The sequence below is a fragment of the Diadema antillarum genome, unplaced genomic scaffold (assembly GCF_040938485.1).
Source record: "Diadema antillarum isolate AM-2024a unplaced genomic scaffold, OU_Dant_1.0 scf00000210, whole genome shotgun sequence".
Classification (NCBI taxonomy): domain Eukaryota; kingdom Metazoa; phylum Echinodermata; class Echinoidea; order Diadematoida; family Diadematidae; genus Diadema; species Diadema antillarum.
This window is the reverse complement of record NW_027271099.1, coordinates 1132301-1145729: the sequence shown is the minus strand read 5'-3', so window position 1 is coordinate 1145729 and position 13429 is coordinate 1132301. Positions and strand designations below refer to the sequence as shown.

At 40.2% G+C, this 13429-nt stretch overlaps 1 protein-coding gene across 1 annotated transcript in view; it reads left to right on the top strand.

The window, feature by feature from the left end:
* Nucleotides 1-1011: 1011 nt before the first annotated feature.
* LOC139724294 (serine/threonine-protein phosphatase 2A 56 kDa regulatory subunit epsilon isoform-like) overlaps nucleotides 1012-13429 on the top strand; it is an 87221-nt gene continuing 74803 nt past the window's right edge. The window contains exon 1 of the mRNA XM_071635438.1: nucleotides 1012-2168. Coding sequence (XP_071491539.1) covers nucleotides 2024-2168 — 145 coding nt within the window. The 5' untranslated portion in view covers nucleotides 1012-2023. The remainder of the gene's footprint in view (nucleotides 2169-13429) is intronic.

Genomic DNA, 13429 nt, shown 5'->3' with positions numbered 1-13429 from the left:
CCCTCATACACGTATCTGGCCAAATGGCTTATCTAGACGGGCACCAGTCACTGACATAGCCGATAACACTGTTCTGATTGTAGATAGGTAGACAGATAGACACATGTTATGTAAATGTGCGAGAAAGTTGCCAACTTTGGAGTACAGGAAATAATTGCATTCAAAATGGGACTAATATGATGTTGCTGAATATGAATAACATTTTCTCATATTCTTGAACACAGGAAATAATTGCATACAATAACTTTAAAAATATATATTGTAATGGATGTCTATAAACTCCTGGGTTTTTTTAACAGAGACAAAAATATGATTATTTCAAATTGCAATGCTCTTAATTATGAAGACCTATTTCACAAAGTAACTGATTTCCAGATATTTATACAATAATAGTGATTGTCTTGTGATGTGTCAAATTACATTTCATTTAGCACTAATCTATTACTTAGACTGATGCATTGCTTCCATTCAAAGAGACTATCTTCTGGGGCAGATCCAGGAATTCCATAAAGAGGAGGCGCCTTTACAAAATTAAAGGGGGGGTGCACACACCCCCCCCCCATTTTTTCTTTTTATTTGTTTTGTTTTAAAAAAAAAATAGGGGTGCCTGCCTGGTGCGCCCCCCTTCTGGATCTGCCACTGATCTTGATTTTGGAAGATTTTTTTTAATATCTCTTTATCATAAGGAAAATATTTTAGAAACACCCCAAGAGAAATATTTATTAGTGATATAATTCAATTTCTTGTATCGAAACAATATATTATGTACTTCTTTGGATTACTCCAGTTTCTGGATGTCTTCTTTTCAAGAACGAGAACTATGAACATACGTCTACAGAGAAGATACTAGTAGATTTAGTCATGCGACCTCTACAGTTCGGAAAACAGTCGCCCATCGTACACCTTCGCAGAATTGACCAATGAAATGTAACAATTTCTATCACATGACCACTCATCAGGTCAGAGAGGCTAGCAACCCAAACTCGCAATGGTACCGATCTGCGGTAACACATGCAAAGTCTATGCAGATTATAATTCCGCGGCGCCCGATCATGTACCTCTCTGCCTACTTTCATCTGCGGTCGTCGTGAGTGTGCGAGTGTGTGTAATGTGTGGTTCATCGGTGGTGCATTGCATGTTGTAGGTGTATTGGCGATCTGTGTACCGGGAGCTGTATTATTCACGAAAGGGTGCATTGAGAGACTGCAAGGCAGGCAAGCCTGCTAGTAAAGAATCAACAATTTAAGGATTTTTCATGGATTATTGACCAAGCGATTTCATGAGCGCATCGGAACGATTATCATGATTTTGGAGAAAATCACACGCCTGTCCAACTCGCCGTTTTGCCCTTCTTTCGTAGTTATTTACATCAAGGCGCAGACCCAGCATCTGAAATCAACGTGAGAATACATCTCGATCTTATCTTACCCTCAAACTGGCGAGGTTTCCCCATATCGGTGATCAAATACTCACAGTTATCGTACACCATTTCTCATGACGTCAAGAGCATCTGAAAAGTCTTCGGCTGAAGCAGACCACCTATGAAATTCTGTGAAATTAGACATAGAGTCAATAGTCTAGAACCTAGATTCCTCTCGCTGCTGATGTGGACTTGGGAGTCAGGAATTTGTGAGGTTTCTTTTCCTTTGCTTTTGTCTAAATCTTTCTAAATTGTTAAGTGTGAGTCTCAAACTGTTTTAGCTTATCACTGATCAACCCAGCCAGCAAGTGAACCACAGTTTTCCTTCCATTGAATGTCAGTGCTGTGCATGTGCATTCATTCACCATCTGTCTGGGCAGGTCTCGGACAGTTAAACAGTTGTTAGGGTTGAAGAACCCAACCCCACACCACCCACCACCAGTGTTTTCAAGCTGACAACAGTGTTGAGCTGTTCCACAAGTTCAACTTTTCATTCAGTGAATTCATACAAAGGGGTGCAGCAACGACACTAATTTTCAAACGCATCAATGCATCACCTTCAACTGTGAACATAGTGCAATTTTGTCATCTTGTTGGGCCACAATGTCATCAGGGTCTACTGCAGTCGACAAGATTGATCCCTTTGCCAAAAAGTCTTTACGCAAGGGGAAGCAAAAGAAATCGCAGGGGTCGTCTCAGTATCGTCTGAGTAACAACATAGAACTCCAGCCCTTGGCTTTGTTGAAAGGTGAGCACACATCAGTCTGTATAAATGAAGTTGCGTATAGGGTTCTAGAAGACTTGCCTTCAAATTTTCAGGCAAATCTCTGAAAAGAGTAGATTTCCTCCATGCATCCACTCACAGGGGCTGCATCAATAATGCCAGTGCAGTATGCAGCATGCAGTGGCTGTTTAAAAACTTGGTGACTTGTCAGTATGATTACAGAGATTTTGTATTTTTGTAGATTAGATTCTACATACAACTAATTTACCGTAGTTATGGGTAAACTCGGCCTAGCGGGTAAAGTCGGACCCCAGCACGCACAGTACAACTACTTGTAGTTGTAATGCGCGCACTAGGGGCCGACTTTACCCGCTAGGCCGAGTTTACCCATAACTACGGTAGATGTTTCTTTATAAATTCATAACTCTTAGAACTCAGACTTAAATTACCTTTAAATCTAATGAAGATTGTAGATCATATTTGCTTTGTTATGATATTGATTTTGGCTTTAAAAAAGTTTTTAGAAACAACTTTTCAAAAGTGACAATTCAATGCTTCGTCTGCACACTGTAGACATAGTGTACATGGTCTCGCCTCTGTGCCATGCAACACTCAAAGCAGCACATGCACAACAATAGCTGGAGTGTACAACTAAAAGCCTAGCTCACACCTATGCGTTTCGAGCTTGCGTTCAGCTGTGTATTGCCCGAACACAGTCTAACGCTGCCTAACACCGTCTAATGTAGTACTATGCAATGAAACGAGCTAATATGAGGTCAATATGCAGACTAACGCAGAGGCTTTGCGTTCTAGCTTGCTAGTTTGATTTTTTTTCAAACATCCGCAACTGAACGCAAGCTCAAAATTCATACGAGCTAAGCCGAGGGGCAACCAGCTAATGCGAGCAAGGACAAGCAAGGATGAGCGACAACGCAGCTTTAGTTTGAACTGCGTTTCACTGCGTATGGTTGCGATATCTGCTCGCTTCACCTCGACTTCCCTCGCTTTAGTCTGCATTACCTCGCTTTAGCTCGCATCACCGCACCCTATTCCTGGTACTCTGCTTGCATTAGCAAGGACCGTTGCGGATGTAGCTTGCTACATTGCGAATCTAGCTCGTCCGTCGCTCGCTCCCCCTCGTTCATCCCCATCTTACCTCGTTCCTCCTCGTTCCTGTTCGATGCTGCTCACTTTAGCTCGCTATGACTGCGTATATATCTGTGAATACAAAATCTAGTTAGATTTATAATTAAATTTCACTTAGTTGACATAACAAACACAACATACTTATCAAATCATGAAGCTTTTGTAATGATTGTGTGCTTTCAGCAACGTCAGATCCAAACATATCAGTTTTTAAAAACACCTCTAACTGAATTTCCCACTGTTATTGTAGGTTTGTGGAAAATCCTGTTTATCTCGAATTGTATTACCATGCATATGTATTGCAGAAAAGTGTCTTTTTTCAAAGCAGTAATATGCTCCTGCTCACTCCTCAACAACTGCAGGTATATTAGCATTACTAGCAAGTCATCCCTGCTATGTAGTGACCATAGGCAAGCCATTTTGAAACAACCTGTTATGAAAATAATGTCTTGACCCCAAGCGATATTTAGGGTGACCCTATAAGGAAAGTTGACTTCAGACCATGAAAACAACATCAGAATCGATTTCATTGACCCAGAAAATCTTTAATACAGATTTTTGAAAATGATTGTGAAATGTTTACCATTTTTAAACAATGCAAGTGACTTTTGAATTTCAGATGGCGGCCATATTGGATTTGGCCCTGGAGGGGGCGCCCTTCTTGGCGCCCATCAAAAATCGAAACAGTATGGTTTGGGCAACATGTGTACCAAATTTGGTGCTTTTGGGAGAATTTGAACCAAAAAGTCCTTTGTGCCCCCCACTAAGTGTAAAACATTGTCAAAAACTTACATACCAGCGCAACTCTCTACGAGCTTGTATGCAGCAGGGCGAACTGATATGCAGTAGAACGAGCCGGAACGAGCAACAGTCTAGTTAAAGCGAGTGGATGAATAGTGAAACGAGGAGAGACGAGTTAATGCGAGCTGCTAGCGAGCAACGAACGAGTGGCGAACGAGGTACACACGCAACGGGGCTTGCAATCTTCGTATTGAATCGTACTGTTACGAGCAAAAGTGAGCTGGAGCGAGGGGAAAAGCAACCTAAGGCAACGGTAGCCAATCATTTTTAAGAAATATACGAGCTACAACGCAACAATGTGACTGCTACAGAATATTTTGCCATGGAGTGCTGCGTTAAGACTGCGTTTGGTTAATACAGCTATACGCAGCTATGTAAAACCGCAAAGGTGTGAGTGGGGCTTAAGTGTAGATCTAACACTATCAGAACAGACAACCAGAGATTGCACACATGCTGATCTCACAAGGAAGCACGTTGATTAAATTTATTTGAATTTACATGTAAAACTAGTGCAGCAATTTGCAGATGGACAGGTTTGCGGTCAGAAATGCATATTCTACTCCGTGGGCAGTGCGTAATGGTTTACTACATAATGCCCAATATATGTCCAAGCAATATTGATCTATTTCATGCGAGTATTAATTCTATGTAAAATTGAGGTAGAAAGTATGAATATGTAATGTTTTGTGGCTATTACAACTTAACACAAAGGGTGTCTCAATGACTCAGTGTCTTTGTACAATCACAGTATCGTGGAACGAGAGGCCATCCCTTCAAATTATCTGCCATCAATTGTCGTTTGAACATCCGCAGCAACTGTTTTAGCAAAAGAGTCATCCAATCATGGAACAGTTTGCCCTCATCACTTGTGACATCCACTAGTAGATTCTTTCAAACATGGTTTAGACACGTTCTGGTCAGACAAACGTTTTGAAATTGTCTGACATCCACGCCCACGCTTGGTATAGACTGTTACTCGTGCTACCAAGCGCTGACGACCAGGAGACTTGACAGGATCTACCTACACTCCCGTACAGATGATGATGATGACGATGATGATGATAAAAGTGTAAGGATTCTCGTCAAACATTAAGCTTTAAAGAAAAATGGGCAATCTATCTTGGACCTACATGTATCTGTCTCAACCCGATGTGCCAAAGTGGCATTCCACGAACCACCACACATTGAGCAGCTGGCAGGCTTTTGTTGTTGTATGGAATGCTGTTTGACAAGATAGGTTGCTAAATTTTATGCCATTGCGTACAAAGCTAGCCACCACAAAGCAGTGACGATCGGCAAAGCTACACAGTACACCATGTAGGCATAATGTACATGTATCTACAGTGAACAACCCAGTTTGCGGCAGGGTGCCTATTCCCTATTTCATTCATTAGTGGAACAGCTAATGAACATCTTATGTGCTTAGTCCCACTTTAGAACACAAGGAGGAATTACTCGCAAGTATTATGAAAAGTGACACCTGATTGGGCCTTTTCATCAGTAAATAAAACGGCCCCTGCCACAAATAGGCACCCTGTACAAAGCCTGCTACAAACATGGTGTTTTTACTCTAGTAATATTTTAACACTTCTCTCATACACCTGCTGCCGCCACGGCCGGAACCCAATAATAATGATAATGATAATACATTCTGCTTATATAGCACATGTTACACTGAAGTCTCTATGCACTTTACAACCATTCCTAGTAAGATAACAGTACAATGAAAAAGTCATGCAATACAAATGATAATTAAAAAAAATTAAGATGAATGACAAAAGTATTGATTAAATAGATTCATTTTTAGTCTAGTTTTTAAAGTCTCTTGAGTTGGTGCAGTACGGACAGAGATGGGTAAATTGTTCCAGAGGGTAGGTACCATGACAAAGAAAGAACTTAGCCATAGTATTGAGTGTTGAAGCAGGGGACTTGAAGAAGTAGTTGGTGTTATGATCGGAGTGCATGAGGAGGTGTGTAGACGTGGATGAGGTCAGATATGTAGGATGGATCTTCACCAGTGAGTGCTCTGTACACCTGTATGTGAGAAGGAGTATTTTGTATTCTACCCGCGTACAGACAAGGAACCAGTGGAGGTTTCTGAGGAGAAGTGTGGTACTACTACTGGTATGTGTGGTCGCTCTCTCTGTGATTCTTGCTGCTACAGGTGTATGTTTTGTACCTGTTGAAGCTTAGCGATGTCTTTCGCACATGCGCTACCAAGAAGCGATGCGTCCAGTCTTGACATGACAAAAGCATGAATAAGTCTGAGGGTGATGTTACGATCAAGGACAGTACATATGGGAGAGATCTTCCTGATACAATAGTTACATTCAGACGGCAGGCCCTAACCTCGAGGTTAGGAAACCTCGAGGTTTAGCTCTTGCCCCCTAACTACGACGTGTGTCCACACGACGAATCTTAACCTCGAGGTTACGAAACCTCGAGGTTAAGCTTCTGCCCTCCGTAACTACGAGTGGGTCCCACTCAATGGCAAAACCACAAAACCGGAAGTTTCAGCCCACACTGCTAACAAGGCGTCTATTTATTCTTTAGTCCAACCCTGTCGGACTCGCTTACTTGTACAGGTACTCTTTTTCTCTGTCATGGTATGCAGAGATAGCACTGCACTGATGACTTTATGCCTTTATGAAGATATTCATCGAATTTTTTTTTTTTTTTTTAGCGTTGGAGAAGAATATAGAATACAGTAGCGAGTTCGACGTGTTCAGTTTCAGAGATGAAGTGCATGGGAATAAAAGATGATGTTGTTGTGTCGTGCGTCATAGGTTTTTCACGTGTAGTGTATTTGTGGTGTACGTTTGGGAGGTTCACCCGGAAGCAGAGGGAAATTGTGGGGGCTGGAGTTTACGGCGAGGTCACTCTTAACTTCGAGTTCGTTGTTTTTTGTGTCCACACGGTACTTAACTACGAGTGGGGACCCCCGCGGCTCGTGGTTAGAGCGCTAACCATAAGATTTCTCGTGGCTCGAAACATCAAGCAAACCTTGAGGTTTGCTAACTACGAGTGCGTCTTCACGGTCCCTAACTACAAGCTCTAACCTCGAAGTTTCCTAACTTCGAGGTTAAGGGCTCCCGTCTGAACGTAACTAATGTAGCTGCCATGACGGATTGGCATGTACAGGTACTCAAGCAGGTTTGGCGTGTGTGTGTGTGTGTGTACGGAGGATCGTGTGAGTGTACATGTATGTTGCTGCCTGTGGACAGTTTACTGAAAAAGACGTGAAAAAAAAACCCAGACAGGATCAGAATATAAGTTTTATTCCCATTATTTTCAAAGAATAAAATTGCCAAGGACTGTGGACATACTTTGGATTAGGTTAGATATTACAAGTAGTGATTCCCTGACTTGAGATAATGTTAATTTATTTGAACTCTAATAGGGTCTACACCTGTAGATGAAGCACTGATGAGTTGAGTCTCACTGCAGATACGCTGTCCCCGTTTAGGAGGCACATGAAAATGTGCATTTTAAGAGCAAAAAGTGCACCATAAGTGTGCCTATTACACACACACACAATTACAAGTAATCCTGCACACATGCATGTACAGTTGTAGACATGCAAAACAGTACCGGAGCTGTGGTGCGGTGCCTAATGCAATGTACCGTAGATACCAGTACTTGAATTTACATGCACTGCTTGATTAGGTAGCTACATATTGTATTGCTACCAACATGTCCCTGTAAAATACATGATTGCTGAAAAATGTATTCACTAATGATATGTATCCCGTACAACTACATAAAGTTGTAACTCACAGGTGAGAATGTGTATTTATAGTTGAAATGCAGCGCACTCGTGGGTATTTACAATATTTCATGACATTGTGTATGCCCGAGGGGGCAAGACTTCCTTATGCCCCCCCCCCCCTCCATCATTCATTTCATCAACCTTCATTGGTGAACACCAGTCAGCTACATGTAGAACTTGTACTGTATACGCTATATATTTCGCGGGGGTTTTATTTTCGCAAATTTCGCGAGTCGGGAGCTATTCGCGAAATTAATAACACGCAAAAATATTACCTTCCAAAATGAATCCCTTGCCTTGATGATACGAACATTACGGCTTACGGAACAGACCATACTGGCTAAGCTTGTTTACGTACATATAGCACATTCACATCTACTTAGGAATACTGCAGAGAGCCAATCCATTATCGCAAGGGGACCACTCGTCAGAAATCTAGCGCGATGGACTTAACCACTTCAAAAATGTTGAATTCTAACTTACTAGTTCACAGAGTTTGGTAAGTTTTTTTCATGCAGTGTATAACTAGTATCATTCTTATTTGGTAGTAAGTTGAAAATTCACACTTTCTTTGCCACTTCATATTTTCTCTGATCCCCCAATCGCGAATTTAACCACTCGCGAAAATGTGTGACAGCGGCAATTCGCGAAAATTTATGTACGCGAAAATTATAGCGTATACAGTACAATAGTTTACAAGACAAGGTGTCCAAAGAAATGTTACAAACACACCGAACACAAACTTAGGTGTTTTTACAGTATGAAACACAATGTTAGTGATTGCGCACTCTTTGCTGACTGCATGCATGCTGCTTAAAAGTACAGTATACATTGTGCCGTTAGTGAGTACCAGGTATGTGCTTTATACTCTTTTTTGCTGCACACTTTTTGCATGCCTGTGCATGTTAGGAAGAAAATAAATAGTATTCGTGTGACTTGTTTCAGCCCTTGTGATTTGCAACATTTGTGAACCCATTTTGTAATAACTAGGACTTGCCACTATTACTACTTGTAGATGTCAGTTGGATTGATATGACACATTCACTGTAGTTGCAGGTTTTCAGTCATTTTAATCTAAGTTGTAAAAAGAGTAGAATGTTGTTTAAGGGCAGCAGGTGTCTTATTCCAATTATGTTTTCCACTAGCGTGACTATGGTCAAGATGAGATCACTCCCCAATTTTCTTCTCCATCAGTCTCAGTTAGAATTGAGCTGCATGCGCCATGTGTGTTTAGTGCATTGTGTGTACATGAAAGTAAGACAGACAAGAGAGAACTTTGTCTATTACACGTTGTTGGTGTCAATATTACTGTCGCTTTTTGACTATCCTAAATAATTAGAAACTACAAGCTGTGCCTATGTGTACTATACTGAATAGGATCATGTAACCATATCCATTGTACGAGATGTAGACTATGGTATACGTGTACACTCTTACTGTATTAATTACAAGTGTATGTGTGAAATACCTACTGTTGTACAGTACCCGTGTAGTAGATACTGAATGCTTTGTGAATGCTAAATGCATAAAATAATGTGATCAGTGCTAAAGCAAGCAATGCCTCCATGTTCAGTAGCACCATCTTGTTTTGTTTCTTCTGGTCTATGCACTGGTACAGAGGATCCCCCCCCCCCCCCCCCAAGCTTCTGTCAAAACTAGGACTAAAATACTCTTGAGTATTTACAGACCCAAATTGCCACTAGACAGATGGTAAAATTATACTATTGGATGCTGAAATTACACTGTTTTCTCCATACACTGGAAATGAGTGGATGTACATTGTAATACACTTAGGGTAATTAAACTTGGTAAAATACAATTTTGTATTGCCACATGGTTAGTATATAGGGGGAAACTTTGGGCTAAGAGGTCAAACGGTTAAAAAGTAAAACTGCTAAAATTTCACCTGTTTTCCATATTTCGAAAGTGGCTCAAAGTATGTACCATCATGAAAATTGATACTTACCAAATAATGATTACAGCTGGGCATAATCCTTATGCCAGTCATGTGAAATATTCGCCTCACATTGGTAATACAAACTTGTGTACAAGTATGTACATGTAAGTACTGTAGACCTAATGGGAGAATAATGTGATCTGGCAGAAGCATACCAGTTGCCATAGGGGCACTTCTGGTTTTTCTATACAGTATGTCCACTTCTGTCCTGTGTGTAAATGTGTCCAGAACTGCATTGATTTGGTACAAATTTGACAAAAAGGCAAGGTACCAGTGAGTGTATCATTAAATTGGTTCATAATCACAAGTATGGATAAAGAGAAGAACATGTGCTGTGAGAGAAGTGAGAAAAAGGCAAGTGAGAGAAATGCATGGTCTCCCTTACATGGACATTTTTCAGGATTCAACTGCCACTATTTGTTAGAAATGCAACAAAAATTCAAAGTGACACAGCATGTAAAAGATGGAAGTGTGGGGTGCTCAAGGTGTCATACAGTACATAGCGGCTGTATAGGGCAGTAACTTATGAGTCTATCGACAGGTGGGCAACATTGCTTTTCTAATGTACCCCACAATAGAGATAGCTCACTGGATTTCTAGACTGCCCATTAACTGTTGGTTTCATGTAGCTGTCAGATGACACATTTCCAGTTGGAAATTTATAGGGTACCACCAGACAAGGACTTTCCTTTTGCTATTATGTGACAGATACACCACTCATGAAGACATGTCACACCTTTTTTCATGTCAAAAATTCCTACCAGCTCCACAAAAGGACAACATTTGTGCACTCTCTTGCCAGATTGACTCTTCTTAATGGTAATTCTGTGATACAATTATGCATCATAGATGGATTTATATTGAACCCAGTTGCAACCATCATGCTTGAAAATGGAAATGCCTTATCATACAGTTGCACATTCATGCATGAGCTGTAGCCAATACTCAAGGCACAATAATAATAATAATAATAATAATAATAATAATAATAATAATAATAATAATAATAACAATAACAATAACATACATGTACATCCATACAATCTGTGGATGTCATGCTGCTCAAAACTCCCTGTATCGTTGATAATATGTGATGTTCATAAGTGATTCAATAAAGTAAGGTACTAGTACTGATTCTGAGAGTAGTGATTTCACATTTCCAATATTTGGAACCCAAGTAATATGAGGTCGAAGATTTGTAGTTTACTGAAATTTATAGATTTTGAACCTCAATTCCGAGTTCATTCTTTCAGCTTTGGTTGTCATCATCGAATTGCAAGGTTATATCGGATTCTTAGTCCCACATGGTGTATATGGGGTCAGTTCGTCAGAACTGCAACAATCACTTATTCATCAACAAAATGAACAACTAAGCATAGTCTGCCAAAATGGTTCACCTGTCTAAATTCATGTTTATGCATATTACGCATTTGAAAGTCTGGGGCAAGACAAACGAGGGTAAGAGAGCTAAACAGTGTTTTTTGTTGTTTTTTCTCCTCAATTCACCTCTGTCGGTTCGAAAGTGCTAAGAGATGAAACGGCATAGGTTGTACGTGCATAGTCTCTACAATCTGTGTCCATTTAGGGCTCTCGTCCAGAAGCAGAAGCTCCCTTAACAGTATCAATTCATTAGACTTGATTATTCAGAAGCTATCGGTATTGAAGCCATGCATTACATGAAAACACATAAACAGACAAAAGTCATGCATGGAGCCATACTAAAGATTTTTATGCCTCCGCCAACGAAGTGGCCGGAGGCATTATGTTTTCTGGTCGTCCGTCCGTCCGTCCGTACGTCCGTCCCGTTTTGTTTTTGTCGATATCTCAAGAACCGTGTGGTGGTTTTACATCAAACTTGGTATGAGGGTACAATTTGTATATCCTGGGGGGATAAAACTTTGTTTGGATTTTAGGGTCATGGGGTCAAAGGTCAAAGGTCACAGGTTATTTTGTGAAAAAAGGTTGAAAATTCATGTTTTTCTCCATATCTCGCAAATGGTTCAAGGTATCTTCATGGAACTTAGTATATATGCTTGTTCCAATGGGCAGTGATTATCTAGGGAAGTTGGGGGTCATGGTTCAAAGGTCAGGGGGTCAAAGGTCAAGGTCAACTCCTCAAAATATCACTACTTTCCTTATATTTATGCAATGCCTGAAGGTTTTTTTTTTTTACTTGATGTATACATGTATTACCCAATATATATTCTGTGGGAAGTTTCTTGCCAAAAGGTCAAAGGTCAAAAGGTCAAAGGTCAAGTGAAAGTGCTGAATTGCACTTTTTCCTCCATTATCTCAAAAGTAACTCAAGGTATCATCATGAAACTTACATATTTATGCATGTTCAACCTAACAGTGATTCTCTTTGGAACTGTGAGGTCAAAGGTCAAAGGCCAGGTTTAGATGATGCTATTTTCCCATTTGATACTGAAATTATACTTTTTCTCAATACCTTGAAAATTACTCAATGCATAAACTTATAAAAGGGTCAAAAGTCAAGTAAAAATCGTCAGTTCCCCAAATACCTGCACTCTGACATTTTAATCATTCATCCAATTGAACCTAGTTCTAGGAAAGTGAACATTCAGCACATTTGTGTCAAACCTGTCATTTTAATATTTTGCCAACTGTGTGAAACTGTCATCACACATTGTCAAGACATTGTACTATAGACCTATTAGGAGAACCATGCATTATGGTGGAGGCATATCAGTCGCCGTAGCGATATATCTAGTTCTTTGGCATGTTTTTGTTTTGTTTCTCTTTTTGTTTTGTTTTTTTTAAGAGCAGAACTAGATAAACAAAAGTCTTCCATAGCCTCGAGGCCCTCTTTAAATGTTGTATGTCCGGAGATGCACTTGTATAAGTCCTGCTGACAGTATGTGCCAAATGTTTTAATAAGCATCAAATGTGGCTTTAGATTCATAATCTAAAAATAAGAAGCATCGATGATATTTTTTCCCCATGGCCCCAAAGATTACTCATAGTAAGTCTTTCCACTGTGCTGTACAGTTTTGTAGCGGAATTTAGACATCCATTGATATGGTTCGTGCAGACAGCATGGCATGTATGTACAATAGACCTACACACGCGTATTGAGGCCTTTGTAAGGAAGCTACTGACAGAAATTTGCTTCTGTTGAAGCAGGTCATGAACACTAATTATGAAGTTATAGGAAAGAGACAAACAAGATATGGCCAGAATATAATTGCAAGGTGTTTTTACAGCTGACATACAGAACAGTGTGGTAGTCCACTTTGTATTTTGTTGTCGAATGAAAAAAGGTTTACTCATTGCCATAATGTGTGGTGTATTATGGAGATAATGTCTGCATTTTAAAGGGCCTACATGTACAATTGTAGGTCTATGCATTTCCTTACGTTCACAAGGATATGACTTCCTGTCAGTCGCAATGAGGGCACAACTCTGATGTTGCCGTATTGTCAGCAGAAAAAAATGGTTCATCCAGATTGCAAGACAAAACTCAAGTGAGGAGTCATGTAGAATAAAGTGATATTGCCATATGATATAGCCATGTTACCATGTAAGTTCTCAAGGAGTGCCTGATCGCGATATATTAGCCGACAATGTATCAGCGTACCCTTATTCAACAGC